The sequence below is a fragment of the Psittacula echo genome, assembly GCF_963264785.1.
Source record: "Psittacula echo genome assembly, chromosome: 1".
NCBI classification, from domain to species: Eukaryota; Metazoa; Chordata; class Aves; order Psittaciformes; family Psittacidae; genus Psittacula; species Psittacula echo.
The window spans coordinates 129,281,314-129,308,787 of NC_137735.1; the positions used below are offsets into that span (position 1 = coordinate 129,281,314).

General features: G+C 44.1%; 1 protein-coding gene across 8 annotated transcripts; it reads left to right on the forward strand.

Moving 5' to 3' along the window:
• The first annotated feature begins 285 nt into the window (after nucleotides 1–285).
• OPTN (optineurin) lies at nucleotides 286–21,244 on the forward strand. 8 transcript variants are annotated; one of them, XM_080622440.1, is made up of 14 exons: nucleotides 737–818; nucleotides 1,145–1,333; nucleotides 3,096–3,298; nucleotides 5,950–6,108; nucleotides 7,488–7,564; nucleotides 10,513–10,644; nucleotides 11,752–11,833; nucleotides 15,483–15,598; nucleotides 16,249–16,398; nucleotides 17,437–17,530; nucleotides 17,854–18,012; nucleotides 18,696–18,826; nucleotides 19,752–19,831; nucleotides 20,068–21,242. In XM_080622440.1, the coding sequence occupies exons 1-14, from the start codon at nucleotides 749–751 to the stop codon at nucleotides 20,187–20,189; spliced, it is 1,764 nt and encodes a 587-aa protein (XP_080478566.1). In that variant the 5' UTR covers nucleotides 737–748; the 3' UTR covers nucleotides 20,190–21,242. The 8 variants fall into 8 exon arrangements, with proteins under 8 accessions (XP_080478567.1, XP_080478570.1, XP_080478568.1 ...); XM_080622439.1 differs by having other exon boundaries at nucleotides 798–818; nucleotides 10,510–10,644; nucleotides 20,068–21,241; XM_080622441.1 differs by lacking the exon at nucleotides 737–818 and adding an exon at nucleotides 286–341 and having other exon boundaries at nucleotides 10,510–10,644; nucleotides 19,752–21,244.
• Nucleotides 21,245–27,474: the final 6,230 nt, after the last annotated feature.

Here is a 27,474-nt window from a genome sequence, read left to right on the forward strand (position 1 = left end):
TCTAATCTTCTCCTGTGGAGACACACGATTTTATCCCTGACAGTAGCATGCTTCCCACAGTACCAAGGACTACACAAGCATCAGCGACCTTGCCTCTCCTTGGAGGGTTCTGCCTCCTCTCCCGCTCCCCTGGCGGGAGCCGGGGTAGCTGCGAGGGAAGAGAGATGCTGCGCGCCCTGAGAGCAAACAGCGCACCCTGAGGGAGCCCGCAGCCTGTCCCGGGGGGGCGGGAAGCGCGGAGCTCGGGAAGTCCCCGAGGAGGAGGAGGAGGAGGAGGAGGAGGCGGGGACGGGCAGTCAGCTGAGCCGGGCCGCCGGCGCCATGGGCGTGCAGTGACGGGGGTGAGCGGGGAGACGCTCTGTGGGCGGCGGGGGCAGCCCCTCAGGCGGGCCCGGTGCGGGGGGACGGCGGGCGGCCGTTGGTTCCCTTTACAGTCGCTATGGGCGGGCTCGCCCCGTGACTCGGCGGATCTCGGGTGGGCCTGCGGAAGGGCGAGCGGGGAGACGTGGGTCTGCGGCTCCCGCGGGTACACGGGGACGAGGAGGGGTTGCGAATGTGCAGGGCCGAGCGCCTCAGCCTCCGCCGGTACCGCGGCGGGTGAGCGGTGGAGAAGGGAAAAGGGGCCAGGAAAGCGAAAATGAAAGTTAAAAATGAGCGGAAATGGTATTTTTGCGGGGGAGGGGCGCGCTGGCGGTGGCACAGGCACTGTGAGGGCCGGGCGGGTGTCAGAGCCCGATCTCCTCAGGGGATGGTAGTGCCGGCTCCCAACATACTGCCAGGCTGCGCGTCCAGGGCTGCTGAGGGGAGAGGGGCAGTGGGTGAGACGGGGCTTCTGCCTGCCTCAGTCCCAGGGAAGGGGGCTCCCGAGGAAGGTTAGCACGGGAGATCCAACCGGGATCAGTTGCTTTAGTCATGCAGCCCTTAATGGGTTATAGAGGCTCATGGATACTCTGGTGTAGCAGGGTCAGAGACGTTGGAAGGTGACTGTGTGTTATCACAGGATGTATGGCTTGCTTAATAAAATGAAGGAATCATAGAATGGTTTGAGCTGGAAGGGACTTTAAAGCTCACCTAGTTCCAGCCGCCCTGCCACAGGCAAGGACACTGTCCATTGGGCAAGAAATTAAGAGTTTTCTCTTTGCAGACCTTGTGGTAGATGCTTCAGAGATGTCCAGCAAGTTGAAGAGCCGTCCTGCTGAAAATGTAGAGCATCCCAAGAGAAAAATGGAGAACGGAACAGACAGTGTGGCTACCCCTGCCCTTAGTACCTACACCCCAGAGGAGATGGTACAACAGATGAAGGAACTAATCACTGAGAACAATGAATTAAAAGGTGAAGGTTCATGTGAACTGGTCTTGAAATGCAAAAGCCCTGAGTTTCTTCTGTGGGTGTTATTTTGTCCTATGAGTATGAATTCTGTGCTCGTTTGCCCTTGCTGGATAACATTTTATACCTGGGTAGCATTTGCTGTGTGAACAACTCTGTAAATGGCAAGGCTAAGTGATAGGACACATCAAATTGAATTGGTATGGAAGATTAGGAGGAAAACAGCCCAATATATGGCTGACTGACTTGCTTTAGAATTATATATATAAGCGGTATAGCGCTGTCTATTCTAGGAGGCGAGGAGAAAATCTCCTGCTATGATACGCTCTTTGCTCATCAACCTCTAAAAGCTTTTTTGGTTTGCATTTTAGGACTGTTGGGCATCTCCATTGCAGAGAGACTAACATTTTGCCATAGCTGTGTCAGGAGGGCTGGGTACTGTTCAGTGCCCAGAACATTCTGGGTTTAGGATGCTGCCTGGAAGGGGCTGCATTCTCTCAGGCAGAGAGGGCAATTGGAGCAGGCACTGAACTGTGTGTAATAACAAGTGCAAATGTTTAGATGTGGCAGCACCTTCTATACTTCAAAAGGAAGTGGTGTCCATGGCAGGCTCTGAGAGAAAATGATAGGTTTCCCTGAAAATACCTGATGATTTGAGTCTTTCAGGTAAGATAGATTTGTTTCTAGATCCCAGGAGTTTAGGTGTCACATATGAATATTTTTTCCTTTTTAAATGGATAGAGCCCAAGGGATCTGGGAATTTTCTGTGTAAAAGACAGAGGTACTTCACTGTTTATATGGCAGTGAAGTCACATATCTTGTGTATTTTGTTTTTACACTAGTGTTTAAGTTCCACCTGAATAATGTTTGGACCTGGTCCGTGTTCTCTGCCTTAGAGTCCCATGGGTATCTGGCAGGAGAGTTGTTTCTAGAGCTATCTCTGGTATTTTGCCAAAAGGTCTTGCATCGTATGAGATAACGTTTTGGAACTATATTTACAGTTGCTGTAACTCATGCTTTGCAGAATCATTCTCCTGAGCTACACTTACTTACATAACCTGAAGGTTTTGTTGACAGTGTATAATACGACATTGGGACATAATGGAAGTTAGTGAAAAATACAGTGTATAAAAGATTTTCACGTAACTGGCTTTGAGTTTCTTGCCCTAAAAAAAGCTAGTCTGAAATACTTGCACTGACTGTTCCTAAGATTCTTGTAAGCAGTTTGCAATACAGACTTTGTTCCCAGCCAGGGAGAATTGACTTTGCTGTAAGTTGTTTGGTATATTTTTTACCTTAACCAAATTTTATCTTAACCAAATGTTGAAGTAGAGCATTGTTGGGCATATTTGAGACACTTGATTTGATAGCATCTGTTCCCAGTTACCAGTCTAGGATATCTGTTATCCCTTCCAACTCTCAGTAGTTTCAGAATCTCAGTTCAGTAGTTTCATTTGGGTTGACCATATAAATGACCAAGTGCCTCTTGTGAATACTTCTTGGTTTAGGAATAAGTCAAGAAGAGAAAGAATTGTGGGCTTGTGATTTCTGCAGTGGATTTAATGCTATCTATTGTAGTGCTAATAGCATAAGAAGTTTAATTCTGGTTTGGCATTTAAGGTACACAGGGAGGAGGTTTGCATTTCGTACCCAATTATTGCTAACCCATTTGACACTGAGGAATGCTGAGCTCAGTGTAGCGGAAATCTGCTGTTTCATTGACAGAGGATTAATGTGAATCCATGTCTTGTCTCTGGGTATCTTTTAGAAGCCATGAAGTTGCATAACCAAGCTATGAAGGACCGGTATGAGGAGCTTTCCATCTGGCGAGAGAAGCAGAAAGAAGAAAGAGAATTTTTTGAGTCGAAGTTTAAGGAGGCTAAGCAGTGCTTGCTAGCCAAGTGCACTGAAAATGAACAGCTACAGCAGCAGCTTCAGAGCTTAAAGGAAAAAGAAGAAGGAGCTGAAAGGGTAAATAAGGAATTGGTTGGATTGACACTCTTTTGAACTGAAAGTCTTGAGTGTTCAGGTCCTGCATCACACTGGAAGGTTTGGAGATTTGTTAACATCTCTACTTTTATCCTGATGCTCTAACAAGAGGTCTTGGCCTGACTTAGAAGTGAGGCTTCTCAGAGTGTAGTAACAGAAAATTGTGCCACACCTGAGACAATTTACATTTCCATTAACATTTAATTAACAATAATAATTAACATTCTTGACAGAAGAAATAAGAAACTAACATTTCTTGCTGACTTTTCATTCTTTATTTTGACTTCTCTTGGGTATCTCTTGACTTTATCCCTCCTATTGCTCATTAGATTATCTGTGACTCATGACTGTTTAATTACTTTTGTATTTGTGTTTCCAGGGAGAACTTTACATTTAAGAAAAAAAATATAATAATGACCTTCCTTCTATTTTTATTATATTTTCCTACTCTCACGAAAGCTCTTTTGCTGAGGTCAGGTTGGATCTGTACTTCTGCTGTCCCATTTGATTCTGAGCTTTCTCCCTCTGCCTTACTTTTGGCTCTGTAACATGTCATTTCTAATGTTGCAGGTAATTGCTTAGTAGTCAGGCAACATTTTTCTGGTAGCACAGAAGACTTCTATGGACAAAGCCTATTAAACCAAAACGTGCTTTGTGTCCCACATGGTCATGTGAAGAGATGTTACACAAGAAGTTTCATGCAGAGCCAAACTAATGTATCCTCGTATCTGGTACCTTCAAAAACCATGTGGTTTGTCTGTTGCCTAATGAAGGATGACTGCATTAGCCTTTTTCTCAATTGAGGCACTAGTAGATTCACCTTTCCTCTCCTGACCGTCTGTTTTATGGAACTCTATTAGAATGTTTTCAGCGTGTAAATCAAAATCAGCCAATGAGTTCAGAAGTTACAAGGAGGAAGAAAGTCATTTATGAATAGTGTGGTTGTGTAAGTATTACACAATCCTTACTTCACAGGCTAAAAGTTGTGTTTCAGGACTGTCAAAGAAACTCAGAATTTCATAAATCTGGAATAGTTTTTAAGAGGAAATAGAGGATTTATTCTGCCTTTACCTGTTCTAGAACTTCTTGTACTTTAAATGCTTAAAGCATGTTACTGACATAGTGATCCAACCTGCTTGAGCAATTCAACATCCAGAAAAGTAAAAATAAATCTCTTTTAATGATCTCATTCCAAGAGCTTTGTAGGGTAAACCCTGGTTCTTCTATGATTCTTTGCAGTTTTACCAGCTAATAGTAACTGTAATTTAAACAGCAACATTTTCATTTCTGATTGTGATTTTCAGGCTGACAGTGTCATTTAAGCCGAAAAGTACTTTCTTTCTTGAATACCTTAGTTTTACTTTCTTTTTTTATTGTTTAGAAAGAGCATAGAAAAAATCCTCCTACAGGAAGACATTTAAAATTAGTCCAGTTCTTCTCCCTCTGTGTTTTATTGTTAGCTGAGATAGTCTATAGGCCATTGCTACCTTTAAGTGACATGTCTGTCTCACTCAAAGTAAATCACAGATATGTTGTGTTTCCTCTTTTATTGAAAAACCATCATTCATAGAAGGTTTTCTCTCAAAACTGTACCTCTGTTACCCAGGTTGCTGCAAAGCTCTCTGTTCTTCATTGGAGCTGACTCTCCTTGCATCCTTTTATAGCATAAGCACAAAATCAGACAGCGGCAAGTGAGGTGGGTAGGGTGGTACTGCAGGATGAGAGACACTGAGAGCAGAGCAAGAGTTTGAAGATTTGGCATGAATGATGGATTAGAATATAATTCAGCCTCCAGGAATTGTCCAGAATTTACACTGATGGTACGTGGTATAATAAAGGCATTACAAGGAAATGGAAGGTTCAGGTTACAAAACGAGGAAGAAATAAACCCATAGGGAAAGTTTCATGATGAGGAGTGGTATTTAAAGGAGAGGGGAAGAAAAAAATAAAGAGGCTTCCTGGTTATGCAGAGGCTTAAGAGAAAGTCTTGGGGACCCTAGGGAAAGGGAAGAGGCAGAAGGTGAAGGAGACAGTCATGGCTGGAAGAAGGGATTAGGTTTGGGGAGACTCTCTGAGGGACTTTGTGAAAGAGGCTTTGTGGAAGCAGTATAAGGCTGTGTGGTAAGGTCATGGATACAGGGAGAGATTTATATGTGGAGGTGGGGTACAGAGAAGTTGTATGGTGGGGAAAGGCTGAAAGTGGGGAGTGTGGAAAAGCTCTCTGCCCACTGATCTTTTCTCCCTAGAATCTTAGGTAGGCTTGGGAAAAGAGGAATAAGAATATGGGTGGAAAAATACATTAACTCTGAACAATAATTCTGTAGGTTAGCTGAGACCCTATGTGGTTGTGAGAGGCATAGATTCAGCAAAGGTTTACATGCTAATTCTCTGTGCATTCAGAGAACCAGGCCCATGTTTTCCAGAAGTATTATCATTTGATTAACTTGGTTTCACGGTTTAGACTTCTTGCTGTCTAGTGTAGACCAAAGCGTACTTTAAGGATCTATACTGCGGGCTTTTTCAGGCAAATCTAAACAGAGAAGGGATGCTGGACACCCTTGCTCTGTTCAGGCTCTGTGCTCCTTGGCTGGTGTTTCCTTACAGTTGGCTAATGCAGGGTTTGTTTATCCCAGGAGACCTGTGTGGCTCTCGAGAAGGAAGCAAGTCAGCTGAAGTCCCAGTTGCAGCGGCTCCAGGCTGAGAAGGCAGATCTGCTGGCTATCATCTCAGAGCTGCATATCAAGCTGAATACGGCCTCAGCAGAGGATTCTTTTGTGGAGATTGCAATGACTGTAAGTGAAGGGAGGAAAAAGAACACAGTGAGAGAAACAGAACACACAGACAGAAACTTTGGTTCCAGCTTGGTCCTATTTTTTTTGCAAACTTAATCTTCTTCTCATACCAGTCTAAAGGGTGAGGAAGTCAGGTCTGAGTCTAATTACACTGACAAGGTTTACTTAATGGTATTCTACAGTGAGGTATTTAGCACCCTGTCTTCCTTCAATGGAAAGTGAATCTATACCCATGTCAATTAAGAGTCTTTATGCCTTTTTGAAGGGGAGCAGGAAACTTCCAGCAACAGCAGTAATACAAGATACAGTGGTGGATTTGAGAGAAGAGTTGCATGGTTGGACTCCATGATCTTAAAGGTCTTTTCCAGCCTATATGATTTTATGGTCTCTTAGATTACCTGACATGGAGCACTTGTGTCTTACAAGATGTAGTGGTAAAGGACTTGGAGTTTATTTTTTATCCTTCCACTTTCATGCTCAAAGTAAATTAATTTCATAGCCTAAAATATTCCCTGGAAAAGTGAACCTGGTCCAGCAGGTGACTTTGGACTAATTAAAAATGTTAAGAATTTATCTTAATTGGAATTCCTGAGAACATTGGTACTATGTTTCATTAAGAGGCAACACCTATGCATAGAGGGGGGTGTTCTCTTTTGAGAACAGGTCTCACTTCCTACTGACAGATATGGAGAGATGCAGGCAAACAAAACCAAATACAAGATCTATTTTTTTTCTACTGTTCTTGTATCTGAAAAATCTTCACAGGCAAAATGTGAAATGTGAAAATGTGGGTCTCTGCTGTGCCCATAATAGCAGATCCCTCTCTGGGAACACAAGTGCAACAAGAAAGTTAGATTTAATTTAATCTTGTTTGGAGTTGTCAAAGAAAACTTCAGCCTGCAGGAAACCTTCAAGGATGCATTCTCCTGGTTTTACTGCAAAGATTCTCCTTAGGTGTACAAAGATCAAGGAGTGGGTTTTGTAGTGGGAGAGAAGAGTGGTTCTTTTGGAGGCAGGAGAGTGGGTTTTAGGCTTAATATTTAAAGTTGCCTGCAGTGATGTTGGCTGTTTCTGTGTGGTGTCTGGTCATCTTTAGAGGGGAGAGTGGCCATGGAAGTTGCTAAAAAAAGGAGAAAGCCAAATCTCATTGTTGTTCCTCTTCCCTGATCAGTCTGAAGAGATACAGGGAAAGGCATGTAAAGTATTTAAGTTAAGAATTTCCAAACATGAAACTGATGTGTAGGAGTTCTGTGGTTTTATTTCTTTTTATTGCCATGATAGCAGTTTCCCCAGTTTTTCTTCCTTCCTTAACTCAATAAAACCGTGTCCTGCTTAGTCCAATTACCAAGCTAATAGTGGATTTGTTTTTTTTTTCCTAGGAAGGAGAAATGAAAAAAACTGCAAAGGAACATCAACAGAGTAGTGGTGAAATGTCCAGTAATGTTGCTGTCTACATGTATGTAGGTTCTTGTGTGATGTGTGTGATTCAGACTCCTACAGTGTGCTTTGTCTTCAGTGTGAGGGAACTTTTTTCTATGAGTAATGCCCTAGAAAATTCTTTTTCCCTGTGGCCTTGCATCCCCCCATTGCAGTAGCTCTACCTCCCTACCATGTCAGGAAGCCCCTCAGCTCTCTGACATTTTTCCTTCCAGTTTTCACCTGCTGACAAGAGGGAGTGTATATTCTGGCCAGTTGGCCAGGCTTTTATGTACATGTTGGCTTGTCAACTTCTCAGGCTTTTAAAAGCCAGACAGGAGAACAAACAGACAAGATACAGATAGAGGCTTCAGGGACTCTCTCCTTCTAGTCATTGGAGACCATCTAATAGAGTATCTGTCCTCTGTCCAATTATAATGATGTTGGAAAGAATCTTTGTTTTTCAGATCTGAACCTGTCCTGTTTCTGTGTGGCTGGTATAAAGTGTATCACGGGGCAGGGGGGGGATGACAGACAGTGCAAGAACATCGTCCTTATTTTTCAGGTTACTGGCCTTAAGATACCAGTATTCTGAATCATAGAATCATAGAATAGTTAGGGTTGGAAAGGACCTTAAGATCATCTAGTTCCAACCCCCCCTTGCCATGGGCAGGGACACCTCACACTAAACCATGTCACCCAAGGCTCTATGCAGCTTGGCCTTGAACACCATCAGGGATGGAGCATTTACAACTTCCCTGGGCAACCCATTCCAGTGCCTCACCACCCTTACAGTAAAGAACTTCTTCCTTATATCCAATCTAAATTTCCCCTGTTTAAGTTTTAACCTGTTACCCCTTGTGCTATCACTACAGTCCCTAATGAAGAGTCCCTCCCCAGCATCATTATAGGCCCCCTTCAGATACTGGAAGGCTGCTATGAGGTCTCCATGCAGCCTTCTCTTCTCCAGGCTGAACAGCCCCAGCTTTCTCAGCCTATCTTCATATGGGAGGTGCTCCAGTCCCCTGATCATCCTCGTGGCCCTCCTCTGGACTTGTTCCAACAGTTCCATGTCCTTTCTATGTTGAGGACACCAGAACTGCACACAATACTCCAAGTGAGGTCTCACGAGAGCAGAGTAGAGAGGCAGGATCACCTCCTTCGACCTGCTGGTCACACTCCTTTTGATGCAGCCCAGGATACAGTTGGCTTTCTGGGCTGCGAGCGCACACTGAAGCCGGCTCATGTTCATTTTCTCATTGACCAACACCCCCAAGTCCTTCTCCACAGGGCTGCTCTGAATCTCTTCTCTGTCCAGCCTGTAGCCGTGCCTGGGATTGCTCTGACCCAAGTGTAGGACCTTGCACTTGGCATGGTTAAACTTCATCAGGTTGGCATCAGCCCACCTTACAAGCGTGTCAAGGTCCCTCTGGATGGCATCCCTTCCCTCCTAACCTCTGGTTAGGTTACTTCTCAAATTTTGATCTTTACATCACCTCCACAGCACCAGGGACTTTCTTGCCCCTGGCTGAACCTTTGTCCTTCTCATAGACACAAACAGCTGATACTATTTAACTTTCCATTTTGGATACTGCCCAATTTAGTAGCTACAAGGTTGTGGCTGAACTCTCTTAGTTTGTGGCCTTTGCTTTTGGAAGAAAAGGATATAGAAAATGCCAAGGGCATAGCAGGCCAGAATGCTGTGCTCCACGTACAGGTTATCCCTATGTCACTAGAAGGGAGAATGGTCTTTTAATGTGATGATGTAGAAAACTTGTCCCTCATGGTGCAAATAGGAAGTTGAAGGTGATGGGGTGTCATGATTGAAACTGAGACAGTTGCTGACCACAGACCAGGCTGCAAGTATTAAGCTTGTCCTTAGCAGTGGCTTGTGAGAACATTCTGATTACGAGAAGACCTTGCTTAACTTCTGATGAGCATCTGGGGCCATAACTACAAGAACAGGGGGTATATGTACCTCTTAAAATATTTCCTGTGTCACCACGTCTTTGTCCAGTGCTGAAACTTTACACTGGTGCCGTTAACAGGTTCAAAGAAATGTGATCCACTCAGGACGGGTTTAGTTCTGTAAGAGTAGAACTGTGCACTAAAAATCCCCTGATAAAAATTATTTACTTATAATATCGTGGCTGAGCGCTGTCTTTGGGGTATTGAATTTTTCCCACCAAAGATTTCTATCTGTCAGGAGCATGTAGAAGATTCTGTTTACTTTATATTCCCAACTACAAAAACAAAGTTTTAAACACATGCTGGTTTACAGCAGAGCTCCTGAAGCTTACATAACATGCTTATCTTACCATATAGGTAGGGGATTTTGACCTTCTGTCTGCATGGACATAAAAATGGAGGGAACGGAATGCAGTATTTTACCACCAGAAAATTAACTTACCTATTTTTCAGCTAGTTTTCTATTCTTTTGGTTCACTTCTACAGTAGCATGGTGCAATTTTGAAAAGAGCTCTAGAATATGAGGGAGGTGAAACACTGAAGGGATTTTTTTCTGAGAAAGAAAGCAATTTCTGATGAGCATTTTTAGCAGCAGAACGTGCTTTCTTTTCCTGGAAAAGAATGAGACAGAGATAAGAAATGTTTCATGTTTCACTGGGGAAAAAAATGTTATTTTGGAAACAGACAGCAGCACTTTGCAGAAGGGGCTGCAGAGTAGGTCAGAAAAAATGCACTGGGGTTTATATTTGTATTTGACTGCTTTTGTTTGCTTAAGTACTAAATAGTTCCCCCAGCTTGAAGGGGACTGTCTGAGCACTGCACAAAGCCAGGATTGCATTTGCACACACAGGGACTGTGATTTGCAGTCTTCGTTCTTGGGAATGAGCCCTTTGCTTAGAATGTTGGTTTTCAACACTGTGTGAAGTGGCGGCCTCAGACTGGATCCCAGAATTAGGAATAAGGGAGTGTTCTAGTAAAATCATACCTGTTGTTATTTACATCTGGTTTGGTTTGAAGCAGGAGCAAACCTGCAGATGAATCTAAGAATTTGGAGTCTCAGGAGCTAACTGTAAGCCAGCTGCTCTGCTGCCTTAGAAATGAAACTCAGAAGAGGGAAGAACTTGAGAAGGACCTGCAAGAGCACAAGGAGAGGTATGAAGCAGGTGCACTGTAACATTTGGAGCTGCTTTCTTTCAGGGCTGCTGCAGTTACCAAGTCTGTGGCTGATCCAGAGACAAGCTGAAATGTCAGTGTGACCTCAATGGGGAATTCCCTGAGCACTCAGTAGTAATAGCTTATTTTTATGGTAGTCCCTACAGAGATAAACCACAGGTTCTGTTCCATGGCCAAAAGAGTTTCCATGGTTTATTATTATTTCCTATAGCACCACAGATGTAGACAAATCACCAATTCCTCGTGGGTTCAAACTTTCCCCTGGTTATGTCAGAATGATACGATGACTAGTTGAGGACATTCTCCCCGCTCAGTCCTCCATAGTTACGTGGGTTTGTATGAGTCATCTGCGTGTGGGGCCTTAAGCAAATCACTATGTATAAAACAGGGATTACAGTGCTCTTCGTGATACTGGCAGGCTACATTTAGAAATGTGCTCCACTCCGTGGAAGTGTCTAAAAGAAGTTTAATTCCAAACCTGTCTAAGAGAGAGTTTTTCCAATGAGACCTGCATGAGGGTCTGTCTCAGCTTAGTTTTATTGATATAAATTGTTATGACTGTTCAGGTGTGGTAAATTGCCTAAGCAGTAGCTTTGCAGAGAAAGTAAGACTTCATAGTAGACATTACCTACTAGGAAAGGTTGATATAACAGTAATTGCTTCTACGTGGTCTTCCTAGAAGAGGAAATGAGCCATAGCCAAATGGTTCTTAGATATCTCACCCTCTGAAAATATCTAAGGAAAACAGAGGCAATATTAATCACCGGATTTAGTGAACAGGCTGACCCATTTCCAAAGGGTTAGTGGGTTTGGACTGTACCAAAGATGGACCACTGTGGACTGAATGTCACTGTTCTTCACCTAACCTGCAGACTTACACTTAAATATACATGCTGGTGTCCTGTGTTCTTCAGGAACCCCCATGATTTTGCAGGCTTTCCTGCATGTCTGTGCCTTCAATTCTGCCTTTCATTTGTGGCTGTGATGTTATGAAGAGAGTTTCACTTGCATGAAACCCTCAAATAGCTGCGGTCTCACTTTAAATAAAGGCCAAATCCATGATTATCAGCTCCTTCTGTTTTCCAGACTGTCAAAGCTGGAGAAGGAAAGCAGCAACTGCCTGGAGAGTGGGACACAAACTGAACAGGAAGAGGAGAGTTCAGAGGCTGTAAGTACCTGTCCTCCTGAGTTGAGGTGTAACACCATACAGCTTACTTGTTGAGGCCAACAATCTTAGGGCCTAGATTTATACTTGCACTCAGAGAGCAAGGGGCAGTTATTCTGCAGAGGGTATGGAACTGCATTTTGAACTCTCCAATCCGTATCTTAGAGGTGGTTCCAGACTACACCAGCCACCAAAAAGAGGTGAGATTTGTGGCCAAGAGTTGGGGAAGCATGGCATAACTGCAGGTATACCTCACTGCCCCTAAACAGAGAGAGATGCTGTTATTTCTGGCTCCAGAAAGTCTTCTAGTCTGGGTGAATTCCTCACTGCTGTGTAGGGCAACTTTTGGATCAAAATCCAATGACAGCTTACTATAAAATAGACTTCAGATGTGGAACTTGTATAGCACCTGTTTTGGTTTGGGATTTTTCATTGTTTTGGTGGGATTTATTACAATGGTGGAGGATAACTATCTTAGATTGAGATGCAGTTCCAGGAAAACTCGGTCCTCATGTCTTCAATTAAGGGTTTGGGTGGATACTGGGCTTGGAATTCAGCTCCAGATAGCTAAATTTACGTGCCTACAGTTGTAAGCCTGTCTGTGTGAGGGAAGCAGGTAAGCTTCCATAGCAGTGGACATCATTAAGTAGTGTAACTGCGTAATAAAGGCGACTATGCCTGCATATGAGGTTGTGTGGATGTTCTGAGGTGCTGCATGGGGCCAGTAGATACATTATGGGATCTGCTGGAGACCTTTACCCTTCCGAAGGCCAGGTCAAGTATTTAGGACAAGGCTGGCTTAGTTAAACAAGGCCAGTTTGCAGTCAGGCCAAGAGATAGCTTTTCTAGGGAAAGCAGATGACATCTCAGTTAATTCTTTCCAGTATTTTTATCTCAACTTTGCCTGAGTTACAGCTTGAGCCAGATGCTCCTCATCTAAGCACTGATATTGAGGTCAGCATAGTGACATGCTTGCAATGACAGTCACTTCCATTTATATGCTGTTGGGTTTCCTCAGAAGGCTTGTGTCAGTGGGGCTCATGTTACCTGGCCCTATTGTAAAAGGTAGATCTTCAATGAAACAATGGGGAGGTGCAGTGTGTGGACCATTTTTGATGGCTCTGCATTAGAAGACATCCTGGGAGAGAGGGAAATGTTCTACAAACCTGCTTTGGCTGTTTGGAAAGGGAGGAATGGCTGGGGAAAAAGAAGCTAGAGCACTGTACTCTGCCAGAAAGCAGCTGGACACTAACCTCAGCCATCTGTCCCAAGAGGAGTCATCTTAAAGCAGCTACTGCTCTACCTTCCCTGAGGCTGCCTGTGAGCTTCCCGGAAGCAGAGATCAAGGAGGCTATGATTTAGGTGTTGCTCCTTTCCTGGGCAGGGTAAGAAATTGGTTTTGGGGAGAGACAGGCTATACTGCCGGATGGGATTTTTTGAGTCAGATTAGCCTTTTCAGCAAGGCTGCCACACTTGCTTCCCAGAAGCATGGATTGATTGCGTTCCAAGCAAGTAAAATACCTTGAATTATGATGGCTTTCACCAGGGACCAAGAATTCACAGTTCAGCTTTATTAGAAGTCAGATTCTTGCCAGTGATACATGGTTTCATTTGTTGAGATGTTTTCTGTTAAGGCAATTTCTACTGATGTCTAGTTTTCTGCAACTTGAAATGTCATCATCTTACAAAAATCAGGGCTTTCATGTGGGAGTGTGATTAGGTTAGTTGGATTGCTGCATGCAGCTAAGATGGTGGAACAATCTTTTTGCTTCTGACATAGAAAAAGCTTAGTGCAGTGTGCTCTGTGAGTGTTCACACCGTTATGTTCAGTTCCTTTTGCTTGGTGTGACTGGTGAATGATATTAGCTTGGGCAGCTTATGGAAGGCATCCTCAACAACATCTGCCAGTAGACAGTTGTGTTCTGTCTGCAACTCAGTCCCACTGGCTGTGATCCAGACTTCAGCTCTGAGATGAAAGCTGGAGGTCATCATGGATAAACAACTAATATTGCTTTAGTTTCTGGGGATGTGGTGGACTTTCCATGTTAGAAAACTGGAGCTTTTCTTCAAGGAAATAGGACAGCAGCATGCTTTTGATACACCTGGGATCTTTTTAGCCACAGCCAACCAGCTTATTCCCAAGCTGAACTGGAGACTTTCCATGCATTTGATAAGGCAGTATCAATGAAAATTACAGTACTAAGAACAATTAAAGTGATGCTAACGTGATGCTGAGAGTCAGAAGTTCCTTTAGGAAAGCTCTGGGATATATCTCCAGAGGCTCCAAACCAGCAGGAGTCAAAGGTTTTACACCTTCTGCAGTGTGGGGCTATATTTTAAGAATTGAAACTGTAAGGTGTCCTTTGAGCCTTGGGTTGGAGGAGAGCCCAGCTTTTGTTTATTTCCTCTTCCTGTTTTCTGCCTGTCTTCAGGATCCTTCAGTAACATTCCTGTGGTCTGAAGGCCAAATGAAAAGGCCAGAAACTCACAACAAAACTGATTACAATTTTATTAGAAATCATCTCCTTTTGTTTGCAAACTTGAATTTGAATGCATGGTAATGGAATTGCCATTTAGGGTTGGATTTTCTCCTTCAAAACATTAGGAACTGAAGTCTTCCAGACCTAGGATTCCCATGTGTGTGGTGTGGGAGAGGCTCTATGTGTAGGAAGAGTGCCAGTTGGCTGGAGGGGTTTCATGTGTAATCTAAGTAAATTACAGTGCATAAAACCTTTTGTGTTCTCTGCTTTCTGCCCGAAACAAGAATGGAGGAAACTGGAATGGAAGGGATAATACCAATGCAGGATATAACTGGGAGGAGAAAGTCTAAGCTTTGAGTCTGCCTCATCTACTTCTCTGCTTCCAAATTGCTGCTTCTGCTCTACAACTGCTGTCACAGCTCTTTCTAAAGAGCACAGTGATGCTAGTAGCCTACCTAGGGACAGATCTTTTATGTTTCTTTGAAAGACTGCAACTGTTGCTCAGGGCAGTGGCAGTAATCACAAAGCCTGTCTGCTTTTCTCATGTTCTAAACTGTCAACTCTTGAGAAGGAAAATGTAGATGATGATAGAGGGACTCTTCTTCAGGGACTGCAGCAATAGGACAAGGGGAAAACTTGACCAGGGGAAGTTCAGGTGAGTTACAAGGAAGAAATTCTTTACTGTGAGGGTGGTGAGGTACTGGAACAGGTTGCCCAAAGAAGTGGTGAATGCTCCATCCCTGGCGGTGTTCAAGGCCAGGTTGGACAGAGCCTTGGACAACATGGTCTAGTGTGAGGCATCTCTGCCCATGGCAGGGGGGTTGGAACTGGATGATCTTAAGGTCCTTTCCAACCCAAACCATTCTATGATTCTGTGTGTTTCCCACCTGCATGAGGTGTATTCTAGACAATGTTGAAAAGTCAGTTACTAGTGTTGTCTTTGAATCACCTGGATTTTATTAAACTGTTAAGTAAAAATGGGGTTCTGACATATTTAGGTAATTGGTAATTGTGAAGCTTTGTGGACTTGTTACTATCAAGTGTAATGGTGCATACTGACTTCTGCTGTTTTCTCTAGACAAAGAATGATATTCCTGCTTAGATTTCTTAGCCTGCAGCTTTGCTATCTTGAATTGTCCGTATGTAATTTTCCTTATTTTTTCCTCTAAAAGGTTGGCAGTGAAGTAGAAGCCCTGAATTCGCAAGTCTGTGCTCTGTTTAAAGAGCTTCAGGAAGCCCATGAGAAGATAAAAGAAGCAGAATTGATTCAGAAGAAGCTTCAAGAAAAGTAAGGTTCAGAAGGTGCTGCTGTGACACCTGGTATATATTTGTATGACAACTCCCAGCTTGGGAAACTCGCCAGCCATACAAATACCAACTGAATATATGTTTCATAGAAATAGTGCAAAAGATTGCTCCTTCTTTGTAAATGGAGTTGAAAGGAATAGAGTATTTGTCAGAAAGTCTGAGCTGCCAACCTAGTTCTACAAATAGAACCCCAGTGCCTTGAATGTTAAGATTTGGGTTTTAAGCCTTCCTGATATAAAGGCAAATCTTTCCTGTTTTCTGCTTCACATAATCAATCCCTCTTCTAGTCTTAGAGGAAGAAGCTGAGGGACCTCATGACCCTTTTCGCATAACTGTCTGTGCTTTTGAAGACCAGCTGTGTAGGTTGTAACAAGTGGTTACAAGACCCTCACTTTCGTTGCTTAGTTTTCTGTTAAATTCCAGTTTTTTGAGATTCATAATAGTAAGAAAGTGTTAGTTTCAGTAGCTCTGTTTTCTGATGGTAGTAAATAGGTTCATTTTTGTCTTTCCTCCTTCTTCATCAAACGAAGCCTTTAAAGTGAACCACACAAAGATTCTTATATTATGTCTGGCATGGCAAATCCCTCAGGAAAAGGTGAGCAGGAGAGATCAACCGTTTTTCCTTTTCAGGTGCCAAGTACTGGAAAGAAAGAGCTTGGCTGCTGCAGCAGAACTGGAAGAGAAGCAGCAGCTAATATACACTGTCAAGAAGCTAGAACTTCAGGTAGAGAGCATGCAGGCAGAGATCAAGCTGGAACAAGCCAAGACACATGAGGAGAAGTGAGTATGACTTGGTTTTATATTCCAGGGAGGTGGTATCAGTGAGGAAGGGGAAGTCCAAGGCAAACTGGTCAAAGGGAAATTGAATCTGAAATCCTAGGTTTGTGTTTTGCACCCTTTAAAGCCATGTTATATTTGTAGAATCTGAACTAGAAACCTGCATTCACCTCAGTATCTATGTCACTTTGAATCTCGAGTCTCCACATTAGGCCCCAACTGTATTCTTTCATCTACTGAACCCTCACTTAGGAAGATTTGAGTTGTAAGCTCTGACTTCTGTTGTCTTCTTGTCATAAAGTCAAAGGTAGAATAGGGTCAGGTATGACATACAAGTAGAGGAAACAGAAAAGTGACATATGCTGTCCTGCTGACTCGCAGGGGTAAATGCATCCACATGTTTGAGGGCAGCGACAAGTCAGGTGGTGACAGTGATGGGAAGGTGACATTAATGAAGAGGTCTGCAGCCCCTACAATATGTTTGCAACTAGGAGAAGTAAGTGTGCAGTGAACCGATGTGAAGAGACTTGCTGTTTGCTCTGGCTTCCTGCTCTCTTTCATGTGCAGTCTGTTTAAGGAGTGTGAAAATGTCAGTCTAAGCTGCACAGAGAGGCTGAACTTCCTGAAGAACCTGTCTTCAGCTGCTCATTATCTTTGCAGTCTGTGTCTGGTTCTTCTCATGATGAATTCTCCTTCACTTGAAGTCTCTGAGTCAAGACTTGGATGTCTTCCTAAGAAAGGTGTTACATTTTGAACAGCATTTGTGAGCTTGATAAAAATACTGGTGTGATGCATTCTTCAATATGAAATGCAAATGATCAGTAAGGACATTTCTTTGGACTTACTCCATGGATAGAGCAGCACACAACTCACTGGAAGAGGGATGTTGAGATATAGAGCATGATTTTTTCTCTCATCTGAAATGCAGACTGATTTGCAAGGAGCTGGTGGTGGCTTTTTTCCTAAATTCTAACAGATTATTTAGCTTTCAGAGAATTTTGAAGTATTTAAAACTTTCACCTCTCTTCTTGTCCTCAACAGGGCAAGATACAGTAGCTTGCAGGATGCTTATAGCAAAGTCCTTCCGCAACTCACTGAGGCAATGAAAACAATTGATCAGATGAAACTCAAAGAGGTAATTCATTGCAAAAAGAAATCAGAATTAATTAGGGGGGAGTGGGTAAGGATGGGAGGATGTATCTAGGAACAGATTTGGGCAGTGGGAAATATCCTTTGCAGTGTTCTTTAGGGAGTTCATTTAACTTGATACAATATAGTTTGAAAACTCAAACCTAATCTTTAAAATGAAATATTGTTCACCACTGTTATCTTAGTCCAAGTTCCTTTGATGTCCAAAGTTGGAAGCTTTTCCAAGGTCAGGAGGATTAAGAAGCAAACTTTCACTTCAAGCAGGGCTGTATTCTGAGTTCATCTCATTATCAGAGTTCTTCCTTGCAGCTGGACAGAGTGGATAAAGTGGTGGTGGAGCAACTAACTGCAAAGGTGGAATTGGCAGAACAAGCCCTTGCTGCAAAGCAGTTCCAGATAGATGAAATGAAGCAGCTAATTGCTAGGCAAGAGGAGGACCTTGAAACCATGGCTGTGCTCCGTGCTCAGGTATCCATCAGCCCTTCTTTAGGAATTGGCTTGTTCCCCCACCCAATATTCAGAGACCAGAAGGAGGTATTTAATGGCCCACTCTGGAATACTGAATACTTTTCATCAATTCTGAAGCATGATTCCCTTACTCAGCCTGCCTTGCAGATCCCTGCAGAGCCTGTTCCACCATACCCTACAGTTCTGTAGGAGGAACTGTGTATGCTGGAGTCTGGCACACCAAACAAAAGTTGCAAATTGATGTGTATTTAAAACCACAGTCTTAAGAATCACTGCATATGTTTTAGGGACGGTTTTACTCAAACCAGTGTGTGTAAACAGTGACTAAAAAGGGTCTGCCTAACCTTTAAAGCACAAAACTGGCATCTTGGCCCAGTTCCACTGCGTGTGTCACAGGTTTGTCCTGTCATTGGTCAAGTCACCTCCTCACTGCTTCTCTGTGCCGCATTTCTGCCTCTGTACAGCAGAGGGCAATAGCACTATCCCAGATAAGACACTTGGAAGTATCTTATCCAGAATCCAGAGTCTTCCTCACTTTGTAAGTAGTGCAGATCTTCACTTTGCAGAGTGTAAATGCTGTAGGATTGTTTTGAGTAGATGCAGGCTATGATACAACTTTACCATGTATGACTGTGGTTCATCTAAGTTACAAATGCTCAGCAGGATTTCATTTTTCTGATCAGATGGAGGTTTATTGTTCTGATTTCCATGCTGAGAGGGCAGCCAGAGAGAAGATCCATGAGGAGAAGGAGCAGTTGGCTGTCCAGCTTGCACACCTGCTGAAAGAGCAGCAAAACCTGGAAGATCTTAGCCGGTGAGAACAGACTTTGGCTGAGCTGCCTCTGGACTGTGGTGTTGAGTCCAAACAAGAAGAGTTTTCACTGTTCTTGCCAGCATCTCAGTAGAATGGCGAACAACTTTGCATACATTTATTTCTTGGTTAATCTGAATTTTAAAATTGCCTGATTTCTCATTTTAGTTTTGTGACAGAATCTCTATAAGGTGTATTGGTTCTTACTTGGTTGCTGTAGCAAGTTTTCCCTTGGGAAGATTCATGCTTGGTAAATTCTCCCTACTGGTTTCATGTGAGTTTCTTTGGGTTCTGGCCTCAGTTTTAGTGGTGAATCTGCAGCTAAGCTTGCTGCATGTGTGCCAGGGATATCTGCTGCTTCTCCAGGTGGCAGTGGTGAGTATCCATAGTTTACACTACTGTGATATCCTGCAATTGCACCATTTTAGCACTCTAAGTTGCAAAAGAGGCAAAAGGAATATTAACCATGTGTCCTCAACTCATGTTGTGGAAGCCATGGGTACAAGAGTGCCCAGAATTTGAAGAATCAAGTTACATTTCACGTAAACTCTACGCTCAACCCTTTTTCTGGTATAACTTGCTTTTCTACTTTAATCAGATGTGGATTTTGCCCTGAACAGCTGAGTCCTTGCAGTTTTCCAGAGGATCCTGCCCCAGATCCCTGGGTGTGTAGCTGCCCAAATCCTGCTGGTATCAGGTGTATTACCCTGATCTCAGCAGGACCCCCAGGCACGATCTCCCAAAGCAGCAGCGTTTCTAGGTCCTGTTTCCGAGCAGCAGTTGTGAACTAAATGCACGACCAGTTGACATGATTTACTTGGAAATCTTTTGATTTATTTTGAATCCTCTCACCTTTTTTAGGGACAAAGGGAAGATACCTTTTGCTGAGTCTTTTTTTCAGAGCCCTTGACTTCTTGATTCTCCACAGAAACCCTTTGGCGGAGATGCAGAGTCGCCACGGAGCCAGGGCACTGGATCGGGAGCACTCACCTTGCCTTGTCCGAAGAGGTACCAGAAGCATTCTCCAGCTCACGGGGCCAGGCCCTGCTGTATGCAGTTTAAAACAGCTTTGCTTGGCTGCAAGCAGCTTCCCAGGTCCCCTGTGGCTATTTTGGCAACTGGGTAGCTGGGAAGAACATGATTGCCTGGCTGCTAGGAGCAAGCCAGTCCTCTTTCAACCACTCCACAAAGAGTGGAAAACTCAAGTAATATAACAGGGAATCATTTATCTTCTCTGCTTGCAGGAACTGCTAGTCAAAACTGGCCAGAGGAGCGGAATATCTCAATATATTCATGTCCCAAATGTGAAGAAATTCTACCTGATCTGGACACACTGCAGATTCATGTTATGGACTGCATTAACTGAGTGATGCCCTCCAGTTCTTAATCTTCTGGAATTTCACCTGCCAAATACATCCTGCTTGAATAAAGCTCAACTCTGCATCCCATGAAGGGGGTTTTCAGTGGTTTTCTCATGAATCCAATGGGAAAGGGTAAAATTCCTATCCTGTTCTTTACTCACTAATCTTGTTTTAATCTGCTTTAGGAAAATATTTTTTATAGGTTAACATGGATGTGTTAAAGCAGTCCCAGTGTGTCTGCTACTATGAAATCTTCAAGGAACATTCCCCTGATGTGCTCTGCTCCCATGGCTGTCCTGCAGAATGGAGCTAAATCACTGAAGTCAGAAGAGGGATGAGATAGTTGTTGAGCAATTAAAAGAACTGTGAGGCTGTAAATACTTCACCTCTCATATACTATGTATCAGGAGACTAATACATTTAAAAAGCTGTTTGAGAAGCTTTTAGCAAAATGGAGTAGTGCTGCATTCATTGAGCCTTTGAAATGAACCCTGCTCTTTCTCCAGATAACAGCTTTACTGCTGCCCTTGTGACTATACTAATCATAGAATCCCAGACTGGTTTGAGTTGGAAAGGATCTTAAAGATCATCCAGTTCCAACCCCTGCCGCAGACAGGGACACCTTCCACTAGAGCAGGTTGCTCTAAGCCCCGTCCAACCTGGCCTTGACCACTGCCAGGGTTGGGGCAGCCACAGCTTCTCTGGGCAACCTGTGCCAGTGTCTCACCAATCACATAGTGAAAAGTTTTTTCCTAATATCTTACCCAAATCTCCCCTCTTTCAGCTGATGTTAATCTGATGTTAAATTTCTGATGGTTTATGTAACTTCTTGCTTTAGCCAGATGTGGGTAAGGTTTAAAACAGATCATTTGCGTCTGATTTATGTAGCTCCTGGTGTACTCAAGTCACTTGGTTTTACAGAACTGTTCATTTTTAAGGTGGTGTCTTGATTCTTCTTTCTTATAATAACAGTTGATTTGCACCTGTACAGTATTGTGCTAGAAAGCGCTGAAATGGATGTAGCCTTATTTAATAAGAGAAGTATAATGGATTTTCACATCTCAAAATAAATCTATTGCAAGTATACAATTATCTATGCCTGTGAATACTTTGGAGGCTGAAACACGACTGCAGATACCTACAGCTGAAAGCTTGTCTATACTGTAGTATGTTGGTTCTGGTTTTACCATCCCTGGTGTTTCTATTATATCAAAAAACAGTTATTAACTTGCCATTGCATAAGGGAGGAAAATACACAACTCTTAACAAATGTGAACCAGCATGAACAGTAGGACACAACTGGAGCAAACTGCTGGGATCAATGCAAATGAGAAGTTTCATCTCTTGTGAACAGCCAGTGTTTGCACTGCTGGAAACTGGCAGGGAGGGGAAGTAAAAGATGCAGGAAAACCTTCAGCCAAGATGTTGTCTCCTTATGGCATCATCCATCATCAGGGTGGGATGATCACACCACCTCAATATGGAAGTTCAATTTATTACTTCTTGGCTCACCCTTCTGCTTCAAAGCTCACATTATAATAAGCCTAAATGTTTCCTGAGTTGACATTTTGCACACAAGTCTTAGAGGTGTTGGGTTGCCTGAATCCTCCGTCATATACAGGGAATGTGGTCTGTAGAAATGGAACACTGGGAAGATAAAATGCAAGAGAAACTGTGTTTATAACACAGCTCCTGTACTGGAGGAGGTTTATGTAAGGGGCAAAACTATAACAAAATGCAATTTTAATTAGTTTTTGCTTTTACAGTTGTAATGGCTTTAACAAAAGATGGGGTGCTCTGATCCCAAAAACCTTACTCTAACCATTGGGTGTGCTTATCTGAGGGACTCAGTGGTTAAGAAGTTGTTCAGAATAAAAGCAAGCAAACAGGAATTTGTGTGTCTAGATTTTAGGCAACTGCATATTCCCAATGCAGAAAGAACTGAGCAGAAGAGAAAAGGTGAGGGAAATGTCTCTTGTGGAGATGGTCACCTAAAATCCCACTGAAGGACTGTGTGGACCATGAGCTTCCCACAGAACTAGCGTGAGTGAAAGTGTATAACCAACAGCAGCTGGTCCCTGGCGTTTACGGCTGATGTATTTCACAGAGGCCTTTCACTTCCACAAACACTGGATTCCAATTTTAAGAGAGATTAGCTAAAAGAAGTATGAATTTTTGTCATTGCTTGTCCTCTCTCCACTATTTGTGTAGATCCTTGGTTAGTACTTTGCCCGGTGAGGAGAAGGCATATTCATGCAGCTGGGTTGTCTTTGAGGGTGGCTATTCTAGCATAACAGGGTACATGGAAAACTCCACTGGGCCCCAGCTTCAGACAAGGTCACACAGAGCATTCTCAAGGAAAAGAAGTCAAGCTGTGGCACAAGGCCCAAGCATTCCTGCTGGTAGTGATGGCTAACGCAGAGCAGCATGGCATTCCAGGTACAGCAGGAGGAATGCTTTTCTTCCAAAAGAAGGTGAAGATCAGGCTGATGATCATCCTTTTGTATTCTGAACTTCTGAACATTAAAGGATGATACAATCTGTGGGACAGATGCTCGTGCAGTGAAATTTATGTATATGTATATATATATCTTAAGTCTGTGATGTTGATCTAAGGACAATGGAACACCTTTGGAGGAGAAAGCCTCAGGGATGGTGGATACCACAACTGAATAGGCAGAGTTACAGCAGGTCTTTTGTACTTGTACATGACAAATTCTCCTGTCAACCTACTTCCATAAGTAAGTGCTTCTCCAATTTGTGGTGTGGATGAAGATCCAAATCACACAGGAAAAAAAGACACTGAGCAGGTCAATAGCGGAATTAGAAATAACCGGTGTGACTCAGTATTGTAGTCATGATTTTCCTTCAAACCTGACATAGAAACTATTCAAGAGCTGATTAATTCAAAATTAAGACAAATCAATAGTGTCAGATTTATGTTTCACTCTCAGCAGATGAATATTCTTAAAATATACACAAGAAAAATATCTGTAGATGTTTCTTAGGTCAAAGAAAATCTTCCTTCAGTGTCTTTTTCATGTCATGCTGTCAGTGAATTCTCAGCTACCAATACCAGGAGAAACAATCCCCCTTTTCTTTCCTTTATAATTAAAGCAATGAGTTGTTTTATTTTGCTGGGTATCACTGTTGTTCCAGTTATCTCTTGTAGACTCTGGATTCTTGTTTTCTGTACGCTGTAGCTTGTGTTCTCACACAGCCTCATCCATAATTTCAGGTAACTGAAAGAGAGCTGACTGAAATCTGTTGTGAAGAGGTATTCATCAGCTTGGTTGCAACCTTCATCAATCACAAGTACTCCCAGCAGATGCAATCTCTTATTGGCTTTTAATTGGTTCCCTGCAACAGTAGGATTTATGGGCTTTTTTCCTCTGAATCCAATTTTATTATAGGAGCTTTGTGATAGTTATGGATACTGCAATGATCAAAATCTGATGGAAACACTGCTAGGCCAAAACCAAACTAATAGAATGATAATAAAGCAGATTTAATCTGAGGAGCATTAACCTTAATGAAAACACAGAAAATCAATGTGAAAGGCCAAAGGAGGAATTCCTTCTGCATCTGTCAAGTCAAAATTAATCATTTTAAGAGACTTAAGAAAGAGGGGCAATCTCAGCAAAGGAATACTAATGGGCATTAGCTGAAATAGGTCTTCACAGAAAGGTAAGACAGTACATCTGATAGTGCAAATCAGGAGGGACAAGGAGCGGCAAAGAAGAAAAACAGAAACCTCTTCATGCAACAGGATTATTTTCCTGCTGTTGTCATCATGAACTGCAGTCCAGAGGTCAGATGATCTATGATGACAGGAGGCCACAGCCATCAGATGCTCTTTAGCACTTGCTCAAGAATACGTCCCCTTTGTTTTCCCTTATATAAAAGGTAAGATAAAATGTATTTGTGTTTTAAAGTGATTACATACTACATGTCCATGAGATAGTACCTGTCTGCATATCTGTGTTTTAACAAAGGACATCCTTTCCAACCCTAACCATTCTGTGATTCTACAGTTCTTGGTCTAGGAGTGTGTCCCCACACGCTAGACACACACATTGGACAAGGTCCCCACACAGGAGCGATCCTGACTCAATGTGGAACAGGAGCCGGAAGCATTTTGTTCCACTTCAGATTTAAAATCCAGACTGGGAAGGGGCCAGAACAGCCCTGTGGGGTGAGCTTGAGACTGGTGAGCAGCAAAGTATCACTGGCTTTGCAAACTTTGAGTCACAGGAGCACGCAAGCCATCATTACTCCAGTTAGATGGAGAGCAGGAGGACTTGGTGATGCTCTGTGATTAGCCTGGGTCTCACTGGCAATAATCAGCCAGAGGGAGGGAAAAACACTGCACCCTGATGCCTGCCCACAGTTTTGCACCCATGCCAAGGTGGACACAAGGTGTTTCCCCACTTCCATCATGGGTGAGCAGCAACACAGAGGAGCACCCAGAATGAGCTAGTTCAGCATGCCTTCGCTAGGCATGTGGTTTTGGGGTGAAAACCCAAAACCAAGATAGTCCAACATGACATGCTCTGGACAGCTGGGTTGAGAACTGCTCAGCAGAGCATTCATCTCTTAGCTGTTTCCTGCCATCTGCTGGAACTTCTTGATTCCTTCAGCTACCACAGAATTGCTGTCCTTAATTTCTCTCTGGTAACCCAAACTGGTACTGCTGCCCTTTGGACACCAGAGATCCCATCTTTCTCTGTGTACTGTCTTGCAGAGTGGGGTTAGTGCAAGAGCCTTGGGATCTGAGCTCAAACCCTTCTGTTGGGAGCAATTTCTGCATATAATTGATGCACAGAGAAAGGATCTAGAGCAATGAGCTTGTTATGTATTCAGAAATACTATTTTTCACAGAATCACAGTTGCTTGTACCAAAGAAATACTGACCCGAACTACACAATCCTGTCAGTTGCTCATGGACTTTGCAGTCCTGGGTTGGACTTGATCACAAAGCTCTTTTCCAACCCAGTTAATAATCCTATGGCAACACCTGGGTTTGCAGTTGCCAGCTTAACACAAGCGCAGAGATTATTTAGCTTATTCTTTGCTAAATGAAGCTCTTCCCTGTGAGGGTGCTGAGGCGCTGGCACAAGGTGCCCAGAGAAGCTGTGGCTGCCCCATCCCTGGCAGTGTTCAAGGCCAAGTTGGACACAGGGGCTTGGAGCAACCTGCTCTAGTGGAAGGTGTCCCTGCCCATGGCAGGGGTTGGAGCTGGAGGAGCTTTAAGGTCCTTTCCAACCCAAACCATTCCGAGATTCTATGAATTTATTCAGACGACTATGACTACAGGCCACCCCGACCGCACGTGGCCAGTTCTCAACAGCCAGAGGGGTCTAACCAGAGCCCACAGCACTGTATAGACACAGCCCTGGCGCCATGTTGCTACCCCAAGGGACAGGCCATGACATTTCACACCACCCACCGAGGTGTCTAACAGTGCCATGACACCGACACCGTTCACCCTCACTCCCGTGTCCCCGCTCGGCACAGCACATTACCCCATTGCCCCCACACCAGCGGCCCCCCCAACAGCCAACACGGCGGCGAACACCACGCCCGGTGCCAGGACTCGCGCTGGCGCGCACTCCGCAGCAGAGGCTGCGCATGCGCGGGACGGGGTGGAGCCAAGTTGGAGTTTTGGCGGGTACCGCACAGCGCGGGGATGGCGGTGAGTGGGGTCGTGAGGGGGGAGCTGGGGGAGCGGGGCCCAGAGAGCGGCGCTGGGGGGGAGTCGAGTAGAGCTGGGGTGAGGAGTCCGAGACTCTCGGTCTTGGTTCCCCTGGTGGGGAGGCGGCCGAGCAAGGAGGGGAAGGAGGGTGCTAATGAGGGGGGGCGGCCCTATGGGATAACCGAGGATGCACTGGGGGCAGCGATGGCGATCCCGCAGTGCGGGCACGGCACAGCCGGGCCTTGGTACTCCGGGGCTGACCGTCGGTCGGAGGGAGATGCCGGGCTGGCCCGTCCCGCTGAGCGGGGTGGTCCCCGGGCCTATGCCACCGGCGGGACAGCAGGAGCTCTGGTGGCCCCTAAGCCAGTCCTGCTCGTGTATGCGCTTGGGTTGTGTTTTGTGCCTTGCTGAAAATTTATGCCCTGGAGCAAGAGAAAAGAGAGAACTGTTAAAAGTGGAGTTTATGGGCGAAACAAAAGCCTCTGCAGCAGGGAGATCTGTAAGCACAAAGTTAAAGAGTTTGGGTTTAATAATAATAAAGATCATAGAATCAACTAGGTTGGAAAAGACCTTTAAGCTCATCCAGTCCAACCTTTAGCCCAGCACTGCCAAGGCCACCACTAACCCATGGCACTGAGGCCTCGGCTCCACGGTGTGCGAACGCTTGCAGGGACGGTGACTCCAGCACTGCCCTGGGCAGCCTGTTCCAATGCCTGAGCACCCTTTGGGGAAGGAATTGTTCCTCAGCTCCATCTAAACCTGCCCTGGTGCAGCTTGAGGCCATTTCCTCTGGTCCTGTCACTTGTTACTTGGGAGAAGAGACTGACTCCCACTGTACTACAACCTCCTTTCTTCCTCAGTGGATTTCCCTTCCTCTAATCCAGCCTTCTCTTGGCCATTTATATCAGCCTGTGATCTTTAATTTTTATGGCCGTGTGTCCATGAAGTGGAGGACCTGTGAAAGATGCAGAAAGTACGCTTTTAAGAATAATTGCTTCCCTGTGAGGGTGCTGAGGCACTGGCACAGGTTGCCCAGAGAAGCAGTGGCTGCCCCATCCTGGCGGTGTTCAAGGCCAGGCTGGACAGAGCTTTGGGTGACATGGTTTAGCGTGAGGTGTCCCTGCCTGTGGCAGGGGGTTGGAACTGGATGATCTTAAGGTCCTTTCCAACCCAAACCAGGCTGAGATTCTATGAACTCCTAAATGTTAACAATTAGTTAAATGCTAAGTATGATTATGGTGCAGGATGGTGAAGTGGGAGTGGTTATTACTATAAGGATGTGGCTGGCATTTCTTAAAATCTTTGTCTGATAGGGGCTTTTTTTCCTAAAAGTGATGCCCTTACACTGCAGGAAATTCAGCATAGGTCAGACTTTAGATGTGGAAAATGTACGGGAGAGGTTTAAATTTAGTGGAGTTTTCATCTGCAGCTGTGACCAAAGACAAGCTGGTGGTTTGCAGATCATCAAATAAGGAGCCTGAACACAATGTGTATTTCTAGATGAGCTGTATCTACTTTAACAGTATCACTGTTGTTCTCCCCATAACAGACAATATTTTTCCTTGAGGGACTGCTGAAGAAATCCTGGTGAAATC